Consider the following 14,142-nt stretch of genomic DNA (forward strand, 5'->3'; position numbering starts at 1 on the left):
CAATGAGAAATATATTTGTGTCATCCACAAATAACAAACACCACCTTAGCTTCTTGAACAGCTTTGGGAAAATCGTTTATAAACAACAGGAAGAAAAGGGTTCCCGAAACAGAACCCTGAAGTACACCATATTTTATTTCTGTACACAATGAAACAAATGGCTTTATATTTGCGGTCTTTTCATCTAAATGCTGTACTTCCACAAATTGAGTTCTGCCAGTAAGATATGAATTCATCCGTGAGTTATCACATAGTGTAATGGCTGACATTGTGGAACAGTATGTGTGCATGAAGTCTGTGTAACTTGAAAGATCAATAACACAAACTGCAAAATATTTAATGTGATTTTAAAATTAATAAATTTGTGGCTGTCATCATAATTATACACTGGGAAACAATTCCTCAGATTTGTGAAAAAGTTTGTCGTGACACATTGCCAGTAAGTTGTTGTTTATGGCTATTCTGAAAACTCTGTGGGCTGGAACCCGGAACTCAATGCCAGTTACCTGGAGAGCTTAAATCTGGTTTATGGATGTCATATGATGACAAAGTATTACATTTGGCATTCTGTCTGACGGAATTCTTTACTGAACATAATATTCAGCCATTTTTCACGACACTCATCTTAACCACCAGGTTTAGCACCTACTGCTTCCTTTTGTGTTTTTCAACTGGAAAGTATCCAAAAGAAATATTTCAGGAGATACCAGAGAACATCCAAAATGTAACATTGGAATTGAAGAGTTCCAAATAAGTGTCAACAGCAGAACTGTTATGATAATTGTTTAAATTATGAGGAGATACTTTGGAATATTGTAGCTTTTGGTATCACAAAAAAAATCCATAAAATTCTGATCCATTGTTGTATACCTTACTTTAATTCATATTGAAATTTTCTGGAGGTACAGGCAATTAGTTGGGGAACACAGTAGTATAGTTGGTTGATACAAACCAGAAAGTTGTAGGTTCATATCCCAGTGAGGTGGATTTTTCAATTTACCTAATACTTCGAGCCGCACTATGGCCCTTAGGTCGACTCAGCCTCTAACAGAAATGAGTACCAAGAATCTTCCTGGGGATAAAGGGCAGCTAGTGTGCAAGGCTGACAAACTTACCGCCATCTGTGAGCCAATAGTCTTAGATAATGTGGGACCCTCAACATCTCACAACCCTACAGGTCTCCATGGTCTGTTACAGGGATAGCTTTACTTTACAGGCAATTAGTCCTTAATAAGTTAAGCATTATTTAATTTTGCCAGCTGTATGACTCTAGCATATATGGAATACTCATATTGTTGCAGTCTGAATTTTATATTTTGGTTTACAACTGTGGACACTACATACTAATGGTATCATTGTCTCTCTTACAGTAGTTTCAGTGAATTCAGTGAAATCACAGTGAAGAGTGGTGCTATGGAAGAAATAATACAACAACCAACATATAATGTCTCTGCTGGTAATGTAGATATTTCCACTGACATAACCAACCCTAATGTTATTAAGGAGCCACAGCAATTTTGTACTGGCTTAGAAGTGGAATGCTGGCCTCGTTTACTGCATGTCGCATCTGCTTTCCAGCTACATACACGGTCAAATGTAGGAGAGGAATATGATTGGCCATGGCATGCAGCAGTCTATGTACTAGGAAAATATACGTGTGGAGCCACTCTCCTTAACACCCACTGGTTGCTGACTGATGCAGTAATCATGGGCAACATTTTGTAAGTTTTTGAAAATAACTCAGATGAATTTGACCTGAGAGATCATTCATTTTTAGGGTCATATCTAGGGTTGATCAGAGTGTATTCTTTAAGTATATTGCATGGTCAGAGGCCACGCAGTTTTAAGTCACAACAGTAAAAGTCTTCTTCTCATTTGGTGGCCATAGTGAAATCAGTAGGTTATAGCTTGCTTGGGAGAGATGAGAAATGAATAAAAATTTACCAGAAAACTTAAATGAAAGACCACTTTAGAGGTTTAGTCATAGATGGGACAATATATGAAAGTAGATTTTGAAGCAATAAGTTGTGAGGATGAGGACTGGATTTGTCTGGCTCAGGACAGAGACCAGTGGCAGCCTCTTGTGAACACAGTCATGAGGTTTTGGGTTCCATGAAATATGGTGGTAGAGCTGGAAGAAAAACTCATACAGATGGATGCCATGAAAATGGCAGTGTATAATGAGCCTAATGACCTAGTTGAGGGCAGCAGAATGAGAAATAATATGAGGGAGGCTCTCTGCACTCTTCCAGGGAATGGATGGAGGTTTCCATGACTTGCTTAGACAGAAGCCATCGACAGTGCTCATATTACTGAGAAGAACCCCAGGCTCAAGTATTGTTTTTGTTTAAATACAATGGTTGTATACAGCTTCCCCCTGTGAGTGGTGAGATCTACAATGGAGACACAGGCATAATTGACATCAAGACAAAAATACGCCATCAGTATATCTACCTTAAATGTTCAGACAAGTCAGCCAATGTAGGGCGCAGCATCAACTTGCATCCTATTCAGACATCATTATCCTTCCATCAGATCCAGAGAAGTGGATTATATCATCAGGAAGGTGACTGAGATTGAGCTCCATCCCCAAAAAATGGAGTGGGAGCAGGGCTTCTGCTTATGCATGTCACGAAAACCTTCCATTCATTCCCTGAAAGAAACAGGAACCCTCTTTATATGGCTTCTCATGATGTAGTTTTCCAACTAAACTGTTAATCTGTTATATACTCTATCTTCAGGGCATCCACCAGCTTCTTCCTTCCATCGCCCACTGTACCGTTCCTGCTGCCCTTGTCAATCTCCAGGTCCACCAATTCACCTGGTCACTTGTACCACTGTGTCTCTCGCTTTATCCCATCTCTGCACTCTTCAGGTATGACCCTTGAAAGTGCCTCCATTAACTACTGTTCTCCTTGCTTATGTTTGTTCTCCCTGGGCCTTTCCCAGGTCTATATCTAAACCAGGTTCTTCCACAGGAGAGTCACTCTGCTTACCGCTTACTGTTTTCTGTTGCTTTCTTTTGGCTTACTCTTTGACTCTCAAAATGGAGGCAGCATATTCCAAAGAAACATCAGTAAACTTACAGCAGGTTACATAGAGTCACATCCTAGACCCCTGTATTCTTCATACGTTTCATTGAGCTTGAAGCAAAGTTTTCATTTTCATAAAGTGATGAAAGTAGATGGCTATAAGCTTTCCTCTGCACTGGAATAAGATACCAGTCTCTGTTTATTTTGTAAAGATATCCTGTTGTCTCAGTAAAGGGAGTCTTCTTGCAAAGCAGTATCAGAATATGCTTTCACTATGTGACAAATGCTGTGACACATGATGGGATATTCAAACATGTAACACTGGAAACAGACATTTTTAACTCTTTCATACATTTGCTAGCTCTTTGTCTCTTGCCAATGGCAGTAATATGTAGCATGGGTATCCTATATTTACTCTTGTCTATGGCTGTGTGAAGTAACTGTTGTAGTTGATTATCCTTTTGTAAATCTCTCTTCTCTCATTTTTGCATATATTCAACAAATTTCTTATGTAAAATGTTAATTTATTTCTTGTTAATCATACAGGATGTATCATAACACATTTTTGAGAACAAATTAGAAATATTTTAAAATATATTCAGTTACGAATTCTTTTACGACACATTTCTACGCTCCTATGTTTCAGGTTAAATGAATCTTATGTGGCAGTGCTTTTAGGTGTACCTAGAATTGATTTGAAAACCGAGAGTCCATATGAGCTGGTACGAAGAGTGGACTACATGAGGAGAGTACCATACACTGATGCCCTCCTCTTGCATATTGATATAGGAGTTGATGCTGAAGTGGACATCTCTCGTCATATTCACCCAATTACTTTGGCCCACTTGTAAGTTTATTCATGAAACGTGACTCTTGGTGACCTAGGCATGGGTGGAAATTAATATTAAATAATGTTAAAACGAATCTTAAGTACAGTATGAAGGTATGGATTTTATTCAACTGGCTAAGGATTTGGTGCAAATTGCAGTCTTCTGTGAACAGAGTAACCACTGTTTTGGTTCTATAAAAATGAAAATTCCCTCTTGACCAGCTAACCTATTATCATTTTCTTAACAATGACCCTACTATATGGAGTTAATCACTGACTTGCACAGGTCTGTGTGAATGGAAATACAAATCTATCCTTGCTGTCCATTAGTGAATTTGGTTTAGAATAGTTCTTGTGGTCATGTCATATTTCTTTGTGAAATTTTCTCTTTTTATGGTACTAATATTTTAACTTCAGAAGAGGATTGAATTGAAATATGCAGAGGGTTTCACATAATAAAAATGTAGAACTCTTCTAACCTGAAGATGGAGGCAGCAGTTTCCTCCAAGACACTGATATCCATCTACCAAATTACAAGGTGTCACATTTCAGAAGAATGTAATCATTATTCTGATTACTGTGATAATCTCTGGTGTTCTCACATGGAAGCATCAGATCTGGAAGACAAGCAGTTTTGTGAAAAATAAGAATTTGATTTGTTAATTCATAATACAAATGAAAATTATTAAATAAGAGGGGCAGGTATGATATTTATCCTTCTCAGAGGTGTATTTTTAAAGCAAACTGTGAAGTAAGAATATAGATATGTGATAAGGAAATAAAATTTTATATTTTTACTTAAAATTGTAGGAAATAAATACTAGGAAGGTATTCATAACTGAGAAACTTGAAAGTCAGACAAGTGCCTAACTGTACATTAATGACTGTGTGATGCTCCTCATTTGGCTCTGACTGAGTTGTACACAGCACAGCTTGTGAGGCCATGATTTCATCTATTGCAGCTACAAAGATCCAACAGAAGGAGAGACATGTATTGCAGTTGGCAGAGATTCTTCGGGAGATACCAAAACTATATTCTTGCAGCCAGTATTGTCAGGCTGTGACCCAACTCAACGTTGTTTCAAACGAAAGTACAAAGCAAGGTCAACCTGCCAGGTAGGCCTATGTGATGAGGCAGCCAGCATTTTATTTTGATAATTAGTCTCTACTTAGCTCAATAAATTAAATTCTTTAATCCAAATGTGTGAGAAGTAGTTGCATGAATGTATAGGTGTAGCTGAGGAACAATGAAAACATATTTTGTGTTCAAGAAAACAAACCCAGTTATGTTGGTGTATTATTCCACAGCCTGTGCAATTGGATGGGTGAGACTAGTATACTCTAGTAGGCACAGCTATACTTTAACCCTTAAGTATTTAGGTCTGATATGTGAGACTGCAGTAGTATATCAGACATATTGTATTTCATTATCAGTCTCACCAGTACATGCATGGCTCAATTTAACTATTTTCCATCACATAATAAACCTCCTTGTCACTTCAGCTGGCTGGTATCTTTCATTGTAGGTGAATTATTTGCTCTTGAATTGCACAAGTGGTCTGACAGACCAAACCTGAGTACTAATATATTCCAAGAACCTCACATACAGTAGTCTGACAGACCAAACCTGGGTAATAATTTTATGGACTATATATTCCAAGAACCTGACATACAGTGACTTGACAGACCAAACCTGCCCACTACTTTGATGGATTACATTCCAAGAACCTCACATGCAGTGGTCTGTGGTGATCAGAATTTGAGCAATCTATCTAAGTATATCTGGGCAATGAAGAAGGTAGTGATGGAGATGGATGTGAAGATTATGCACCTTTTAGTGATAATGGTTTCTGAAATATATTACAGTGATTTTGAGCAAGTTTAAAGTCACAACGAAGAGGAACTTACCAATGACGGTACTAGTTTGGATAGTGTTTTCCAGTCAAGTTATGCTGTTGCCAACAATCTTTATAGGAGGAACAGGTTTAATGGTTTTTGAAATTGTAATTTGGCAAGTTTGATTCTATGTAATTCATACAAGAAGAATTCACATGTTCCCTGGCTTGAATTCCTAAAGCAAATAGCAAAGCATTAAACCTACTGACCATCTATATACAGATCAGGGTGCAGAATTGCTGACACACATGAGATTGTCTTATATTAGACACGTTCTGGGGGGGGGAATGGAAAGTTTCATGTAGAGAAAAAATTACAGAAAAGGAAACTGTGTCACACTTTGATCCAAAAAGAAAAGAAAAAACCTGCATACATAAGCCATATATACAGAAAGTATGAGTATGTATGTTTGGAAGGCACAGTAAGGAAGGAGGATATGCAATCATCAAACTGAATAAACCTTGAAACTGATTTGAATTCAGACAGTTAATGCCTTCAAAGTGCAAGTGTCACACTTTGATCCAAAAAGAAAAGAAAAACTGCATACATAAGCCATATATGCAGAAAGTATGTATGTTTGGAAGACACAGTAAGGAAGGAGGATATGCAATCATCAAGCTGAATGAATGATATGTATACAGTTGCCATCTTGTAGTGCACTCAATTTCACAACACTCGCAGCTAAGAAGGGAACACACATCACAAGACACGGTTTACACAGAATATAAGAAAAACGACCCCCATAGTGGAAGAACCACACACAAGTTTTAATTATGACACATAAGATGAATAATCTTAAGTTTTAGTATATATAAGATAAACACCGTCTTAAGTGTAACAATTTTATTGTAGTTCTTTCTTCTTTCCCCTCACTCCACACTACACGTTTCGGCCCTAAATGGCCATCATCAGGTGTGCATTCTTACATAGCTGTTACACTGCCTGTTAAAATTTAAAATCATCAGTCTTTCTAATTGTATAAACTGTTTGTTAACCTACATGCGTTAATTTTGATTTCTATTTAGCACTTTTTTTAAAAATTTAATTCAAGTTAAAGTATCTATAAAATTTCTGTTCTTTTCCTTTTTCAAATTTTAAAATTGTTCTCTCTTTTTTTTCTCTTTTTTTTTTCTCAGGGTACATGCCCTATGTAAAAGAGAAGAAAAATTTTAATTTTAAAATTTGAAAAAGGAAAAGAACAGAAATTTTATAGATACTTTAACTTGAATTAAATTTTTAAAAAAAGTGCTAAATAGAACTCAAAATTAACGTGTGTAGGTTAACAAACAGTTTATACAATTAGAAAGAATGGTGATTTTAAATTTTAACAGGCAGTGTAACAGCTACGTAAGAATACACACCTGATGATGGCCATTTAGGGCCGAAACGTGTAGTGTGGAGTGAGGGGAAAGAAGAAAGAACTACAATAAAATTGTTACACTTAAGACGGTGTTTATCTTATATATATTGTGCGAGTGTAACAGGATGCTCAAATATAATATTAAGTTTTAGTGTGTGTATATTCATTATAGTTGACAAATACGCACTTTTTAAATACTTTTTAAAAATTTTATAAAGGCAAGCAATGAAATAGATTAGCGTAATTAGGACACCTGATGATGGCACTATGTTGCCGAAACATGTCGTGAAATAACAGGTGAAACTGAGAGCACTACAAGACAGCAACTGTATACATATCATGGATGAAAATCAGTGCAACAGGACGATAAAATACAACAACAAGCTGAATGAACCTTGAAACTGAATGGAATTCAGACAGTTAATGCATTCAAAGTGCATGAAATTCAGTACTTTAATGACTTGTAATTTTGTTAAGCTCATTCAGATAGCTACATAACTTCTACTTTATATTTCTAAGAAACCCTTCTCAAACACACAACAAATTCCAAATATGACTTACATATAAAACCAGTATCCTTATATTTATGCTACAACTCAAATATATAAAAAAATATACACACTGGTTTGTCTAGTTCTGTCATGAACCCTACTGATAAAATGTGATGTAAGAAATAGCAGGATCGTTTTTAGTATACAAAAACATGAAGTGATCTCTCAGGTTGGAAATGGCTATTAGTGTCCCTCAAATACAACCCAGGTACTGGAATATATTTTTGTATTTTGGTTATGAATTGCAAGGGTGTTGAAGCTATAATTTCATATTTTTTTCAGAAAGTTTGAGCAGAACTGAGTCATTAATAAAGTTTAAAAAAAGATAAGAATTACAGCCTCTTCACTTATCCTGAAGAATTATCTGATTACCCATTTGACTCTAGTTATATAAAGATAGTGGCAGAGTCATGTCTCATCTGTAAGACAATGTTCTAGCTTCAGCATTTGGTGTAATGACATGTTGTATTACAGGCTAGAAATAAGAAACAGTGATAACTGTTCATATTATTCTCACTATCAACCATTGCCTTGATATCACATAGACCTGTTGAGTATGCAAAATTTCAAATATATTCACAGGTCATTTTATCAAATTATTCCCCTCCTGACTGCATTATTATAAGAAAACTAGACATCAAAGTAATGACAGAAAGATGGGTGTTCCTCAGATATTCAAGGTGTAAATGCAGGTCTTGCTATCTTAAGAATATTTTGCTCCCATGGTGAAACTGCTACATCTGCTCTTTAAGAGATGATCATAATGGAATTTGGTATTATGTTGCCACTTTTAGGACAATGAGAACAGCCCATGGAGTGGTGTTGTTAAGTGCCGTGCAGATGTTGGCTGGTATCCAGCTGCTGTGTTTTATGAACCTGATGGCATCTGTGGGTTCCAAGGAACCACAAACATCACTGCCATTACTAGGAACCTAGAAAAACTGCATAATATTATGGGTAAAGTAAAAGCAGCCATGTCTGTGGAATAAAGTAAAAATTTCATGAATATGAATGTTCATAACTTGAGAAAACTATATGTTTATAGGTATTTCACTAATTTTCTTTGTTGTGTAAGGAAAAATAAGCTTATAGTATCTCCACATGTCTGTCCCCTTCCAATAACTTGCACACCAATTTAATGAGTTTTGTGTAATTTGATATGACAATATTGCCTCTATAATCCTCCTGATCTCTATGGTAGTGACAAATTCTGAGGTGGGAATGCCAGTAACACCAATTAATGGATGGTCCCAAAATACTGTGCATGAAAATTTTGCAACTCTTCCTAAGACAATTCTATTACAGAACGTAAAACAACGTAGCATCCACACTAAATCTACATTTAGCCTTTGATTCTATTCTAATATCTATGAATCACTGGAGTTAGACATCAGGACTTGTAAGGAGATAAGAATTAATAATCTCCAAGTTTTCTTTGAAATATATTGCCATATGATAGAGTGACTATAGATGGATTTTTGATTGATGAACGGCTTTATTGGGCTCTTTGATAGAGTGTGCAACTACAATTAGAGTTCTCCATTACACACACACACACATTCATGCCCACAGTCACGTTTTCACTGCATGTGCTTGGTAACGGCTTCCAATGGTGGACATTCCCTTTCCTCTGACTTCCTGAACTGTCTCCAGCCTCAGCCTCCAACTTCTAAGAGCAACATATAAATACCACTGAACCTAAGCTAAAGTCAAAATTATGTTATGGCTGACAGCCATCCAACCAGTCTGTCTTGGTGTCAGCAGTACAGTCATTCTTGGATCCAAGTCCTGCGGGACTCATGACCATACTTTACTGTCTCAAATTCCCCAGACCTGGAGAGCGAGGTCACCATATTTATATCCCCCAAGAACAAGGTGACCCAGTTACACCTCCATTCCCTCGATTCCCTTTTTGTTGCCTCCTATGTCTCACAGGGCTCTGGTGGAAAATATTTGCAGCATTTCTGGTCCTGCTTATAACATCTCAGCAAGGACTGTGTAGAAAACACCACTTCCATATTTACTCCAATGTTGCATTCATGTCTTTTGGTGTGACCATGTGATTGCTACTGAGCCTTTGCCTAGGAACAGCCCTTATTTGCAGAACCATTCCTAGCATTCTCTCTGCTGGCTTCCACGTTATGCCTTCAGCAAATATGCCACAGTATTTTATATATTTACAAGTACAGAAGTTGTGATATGATGTTTGTCTTGCAGATGTAATTTGTTTTAGAAATTAAATTGTGTAATTACTAATTCATAATTCTTGAGATGCTGTTGGTATAAAGATTTTGCTGTATTTAGTTAGTTTAGTCAGTTCTTTCTTGCTGCATTATTTTGTTTAAATGTTTGAAAAATATCAGGTCCCCACATAACTTTCTCTTTGTGTATACAAGTATATCCCAGATATTTATGACATTTGTTGTTACTGCAGAGTTTACAATAATTGTATACAAGCTCATATTGTTCTAGGGGAGAGAGTGGATCCTGCTGCGGTACCAGTATGCAGTGGACTTTGGTGTCCATTAGGGCAATGCCTTCCACCCGAGAAAGTGTGTGATGGTTATCAAGACTGCCGTTATGGTCTTGATGAGAGTACAACCTACTGTACTCAATGCCAACAGAATAAATGTGGTAGGATTGTCTACTCATTAACATCTTCATTTGCATATATGTTGTGATGATACTGTCATAGGAAGTAGAAAGTTTATAAGAAAAGCCTTATTTAAATAATTCTTATAACAAAGGATTTCCATACTTTGTACACAGTATAGTACACAGTACTGACTGGCAGCTCTATCATTTAACACAAAGTACAGAAATTGTAAGTTTAATTACATGGCATAAGCATGAGAACTATAAACTTTAAACTGAAGTGGACATTTACATGACAGTACAATTGACTTGACAAATTATTCCCTATAAAATGAAACTACAAGATCACCCACCACACAATCAAAACAGTAAATAATCAGGAAATTGTACTATATAATACAGTTTATAAGCATCACTTTTTTTCTTTTTTCTTTCTTTCTTTCTTTCTTTCTTTCCTTCTTTCTTTCTTTCTTTCTTTTTGCGGGCCGGGGCGGGGGGCTCTCAGTAACGTTATTGGTAGGTTCGAGTTCAAATTTTGTCTATTGAAAGGTCCAGAAATAGATGGAAGGATGACACTGAGGTAAATCTTGTGGAATTNGAAACCAGCATGAAGCAAGCAGCTTGGCCTATTCTTCAGTCTTGATGGTGGAGGCTACATGTTTCTCTGAAACATCAGTTGATTTTCAACATACTAAAGAGTGTTGTCTCAGAAGTCTTAATAACCACCACTGTGAGAACCTCAAATCTGACAAATTATTGCCTCTACTTGTCTCAAAATATTCTTTCCAGTTTCTTTGTAGCTTTTTGCTTGTTCTCTACCCTATAAATTTTCAAATCCTTGTTATTTTTAGCCACCTGTCTTCATTCATCCTGTTTCCATGGTGTAGAATAATTGTCTCATTTTAGCCATAAGATTGTTTGTATAATTTGGATAACTAAAAACAGGACACCTACAAGGTCTACAGGGATAAAAGAGAACAATAAGAGATAAGAGATAACACACAGCTGATTTCAGTTTGAACTGCATCTTTAAATTGTCACATGCTGTGTTTGACAGCAATTATTATTTCTTTTAGCTGTAATTTAACAACTTAGTGTTACCACCTTGCAAAACTGATAGTTTCATCCTATTCTTAGCCATCTTAATTTAAACACCATAACCTTATATCCTCACAATTAGATTAATGTTTTCCTTCACTCCTATGTTATATTTGCTGAATGATCTTCACTACCAGGTCCTCATACCAGATTTTGTATATGTATTTTCTCCCCTTATTCTTATGCCTATGGATCCTAAGACCTTAACAGCACTATGAGTAAGCATAAGTGTGTTCATCTATCAAGTGAAAAGTGTAAGCACAGTAGAAACTTCAGTGATGTAAGTTCTTACAGCACAGTGCAAACTGGACCAGCTGCGCTGTAATAATGGTGAATGTGTTGACAAATCTTCATTCTGTGATGGCCACAAAAATTGCTCCGATGGAAGTGATGAACCTGAGCTTTGCAACTGTGAAAGCTATCTTAAACTGGTAGCACCTGAACGTGTGTGCGATGGCCACAGAAACTGCAAAGACAAGTCAGATGAGAACCCAGACATCTGCCAGTGCAAGGAAATTGACTTCAAGTGTGAAAGGTGACATATATTTGCCAGATTTTAACTCTATTTTAACAGCATCATTCAAACATACACCGGGGATAAGTCCTTACTGAACTTAAGGGTGAAAAACCCCTTGTGTCTGATTTTGATAAGTCATTAAATTTTGATGAAAATACACTGAGATGGGATGGGCTCTGAGCATTTAAACTTATTCCCACCCACCCTGAAGAGTTCAGAGTTGCTGTATATTGATTCATTTCATCTTTCCACATCATATTCACTTTGCAGGAGGAAATGCAGAGTCCATTAAAACACTGCAATAACTTCATTCATTTCCTTTATTTTCCATATATCCATACAGGTAACAAACCTAGGATGTGGAAATGGTCCCTTTAAAAATAGACATATGATGTGACAGAACTGTGAGTCAGAGTTACAAACTTCACACTATGAAGTTCAGTTTGATTTTCTGTTTTGTTTAAAAAAGTTGAGAAAGGGTTGAAAATATTATCCACAGTGAATTAACAGCTCTACAATCATATAAATTTAATTTTTATTGTTTACAGCTCAGGAAAATGTGTAATTCAGGACTTTGTTTGTGATGGTGAACTTGACTGTCCTGATGGGGAAGATGAGAAACATTGTTTGTCTCTCCTTCTGGATGCTCACTCAAAGTAAGTATCTGGGAAGGCAAGATATAGAGTAAATAAAGGAATTTTATAACGAGTAAATTTTGTATGAAAATTAACAAGGTCATATTGTTTCCAGTAATTCTTAATTGGTCAGCCCAGGTGATAATATGGCAGTTTAATAACTTACTTTTAGATCTCAATAGAAAAATTGGATCAGTAGGTGTTAACAATTTTTTCTTTAATTTAAATGAAGGTACTTAGTGTTCTGAAGGTAATTTGCTAGACCTCTTTTATGACTTTGACCTGCATATATCTGCTCAGAATTTGAGCAAGTTAAGTAGACATTATTGTGATGGAAGTTATTGTCTTGATTTGCATGAAATTCAGTATGAAGGATGTGGCATTATAGATTACTATCTTGAAACTCTGTACTTCCAAGCCAACCGGTTAAAGACAGTAGTGTATTTATATGTAAAAGGAAATTATGCTAGTGCTATTTATTTCTGTTTGTGAATTATTTAAAGATACTGTTAAATGTAAAATATTAGGATAACAAATGAATGATGGATGGAATACATAGGATGTGGAAGAAAACGTCCATGACCCACTTGAAGTTCTTTTTGTTTGGAGGGACTGAGAAAAACCATGAAAAATCTCATTCTGGATAGTGTGTATCCCTGCTAACTTTAGAAGTGGGAACCATCTGAATACTAGTCACAAGCATTATGTACTAGTATTAATGAGATTTGATGTTATAGTGTTATTCACTACAGGTTCATGGGTTTTACATGATGATCAGTGTTTGGAAAAATATACAGCTTTTTTTATTATAGTAACTGAGTTTATATAAAATACTCCACACAACATTATTCTGATTGGTGAAAATAATGGATGAATCATTACCATTTGTAAGGTGCCATATACAAAGTTGCTAAGAAATTTTTTCTTGGCTTTCTATATTGCACAAAGTGCAAGATTAGAGAACTCTGGAAAAGTGCAATTAGTATGAAATCAGGTGTTCTAGTCCACTCTATATGTATCATACGTGTACAAATATGGGTTAGTATGCTTCAATGTAATTATGTAATTTGTTTAAGGAGAAAGATTTTTGTTACCACTTATTTCACAAATATTTCCTTCTTAAATGCAACTTATTCTCTAGTCATCCTTCCTCCTCACCCCATGTTTTGTCCAAATACACTCATCATCAGGTGTTTTTTATCTCACTAAAATTGCCTCACTGTATAGTATATACTATATAGTATATGATATGACATTTTATGAGTATATATTGTATTTAACAGGTTCCATATAATTATTAATTTGTCTGATATAATCGAACAATATATGAAATGTGGAGTGTTACTGTGAATTCAATATATGTCATAGAACAAAATTGTTGCAGTTTTGTAATCACTCTAAATATAATTGCAAAACTGGAAACATTAATATTTATGTATATAGTGTGACGTGCTGAGCTATGGATGACGCCCCTCCCCCCCCCCGCCAGCCGTGATGCGCCGAGCGAAGCCGAAGCGAGCCGATGTTAGCCGAGTCCTAGCATCCTGGTCGCTAGGCAACGCAAGTCAACAGCGGTGACGTCACCAAGTAGTAACAGCGGTTACCTCCGCTAGCGTTACATAGCAACAC

At 36.1% G+C, this 14,142-nt stretch overlaps 1 protein-coding gene across 3 annotated transcripts in view; it reads left to right on the plus strand.

Moving 5' to 3' along the window:
• LOC111875012 overlaps positions 1-14,142 on the plus strand; it is a 48,581-nt gene that overhangs the window by 30,823 nt on the left and 3,616 nt on the right. For all 3 annotated transcript variants that reach the window (XM_023871010.2, XM_023871012.2, XM_023871011.2), the window contains exons 14-20: positions 1,371-1,721; positions 3,679-3,879; positions 4,824-4,977; positions 8,463-8,625; positions 10,141-10,302; positions 11,656-11,896; positions 12,427-12,534. In XM_023871010.2, coding sequence (XP_023726778.1) covers positions 1,371-1,721; positions 3,679-3,879; positions 4,824-4,977; positions 8,463-8,625; positions 10,141-10,302; positions 11,656-11,896; positions 12,427-12,534 — 1,380 coding nt within the window. The remainder of the gene's footprint in view (positions 1-1,370; positions 1,722-3,678; positions 3,880-4,823; positions 4,978-8,462; positions 8,626-10,140; positions 10,303-11,655; positions 11,897-12,426; positions 12,535-14,142) is intronic.

The sequence above is a fragment of the Cryptotermes secundus genome, unplaced genomic scaffold (genome assembly GCF_002891405.2).
Source record: "Cryptotermes secundus unplaced genomic scaffold, Csec_1.0 scaffold973, whole genome shotgun sequence".
Taxonomy (NCBI): Eukaryota; Metazoa; Arthropoda; class Insecta; order Blattodea; family Kalotermitidae; genus Cryptotermes; species Cryptotermes secundus.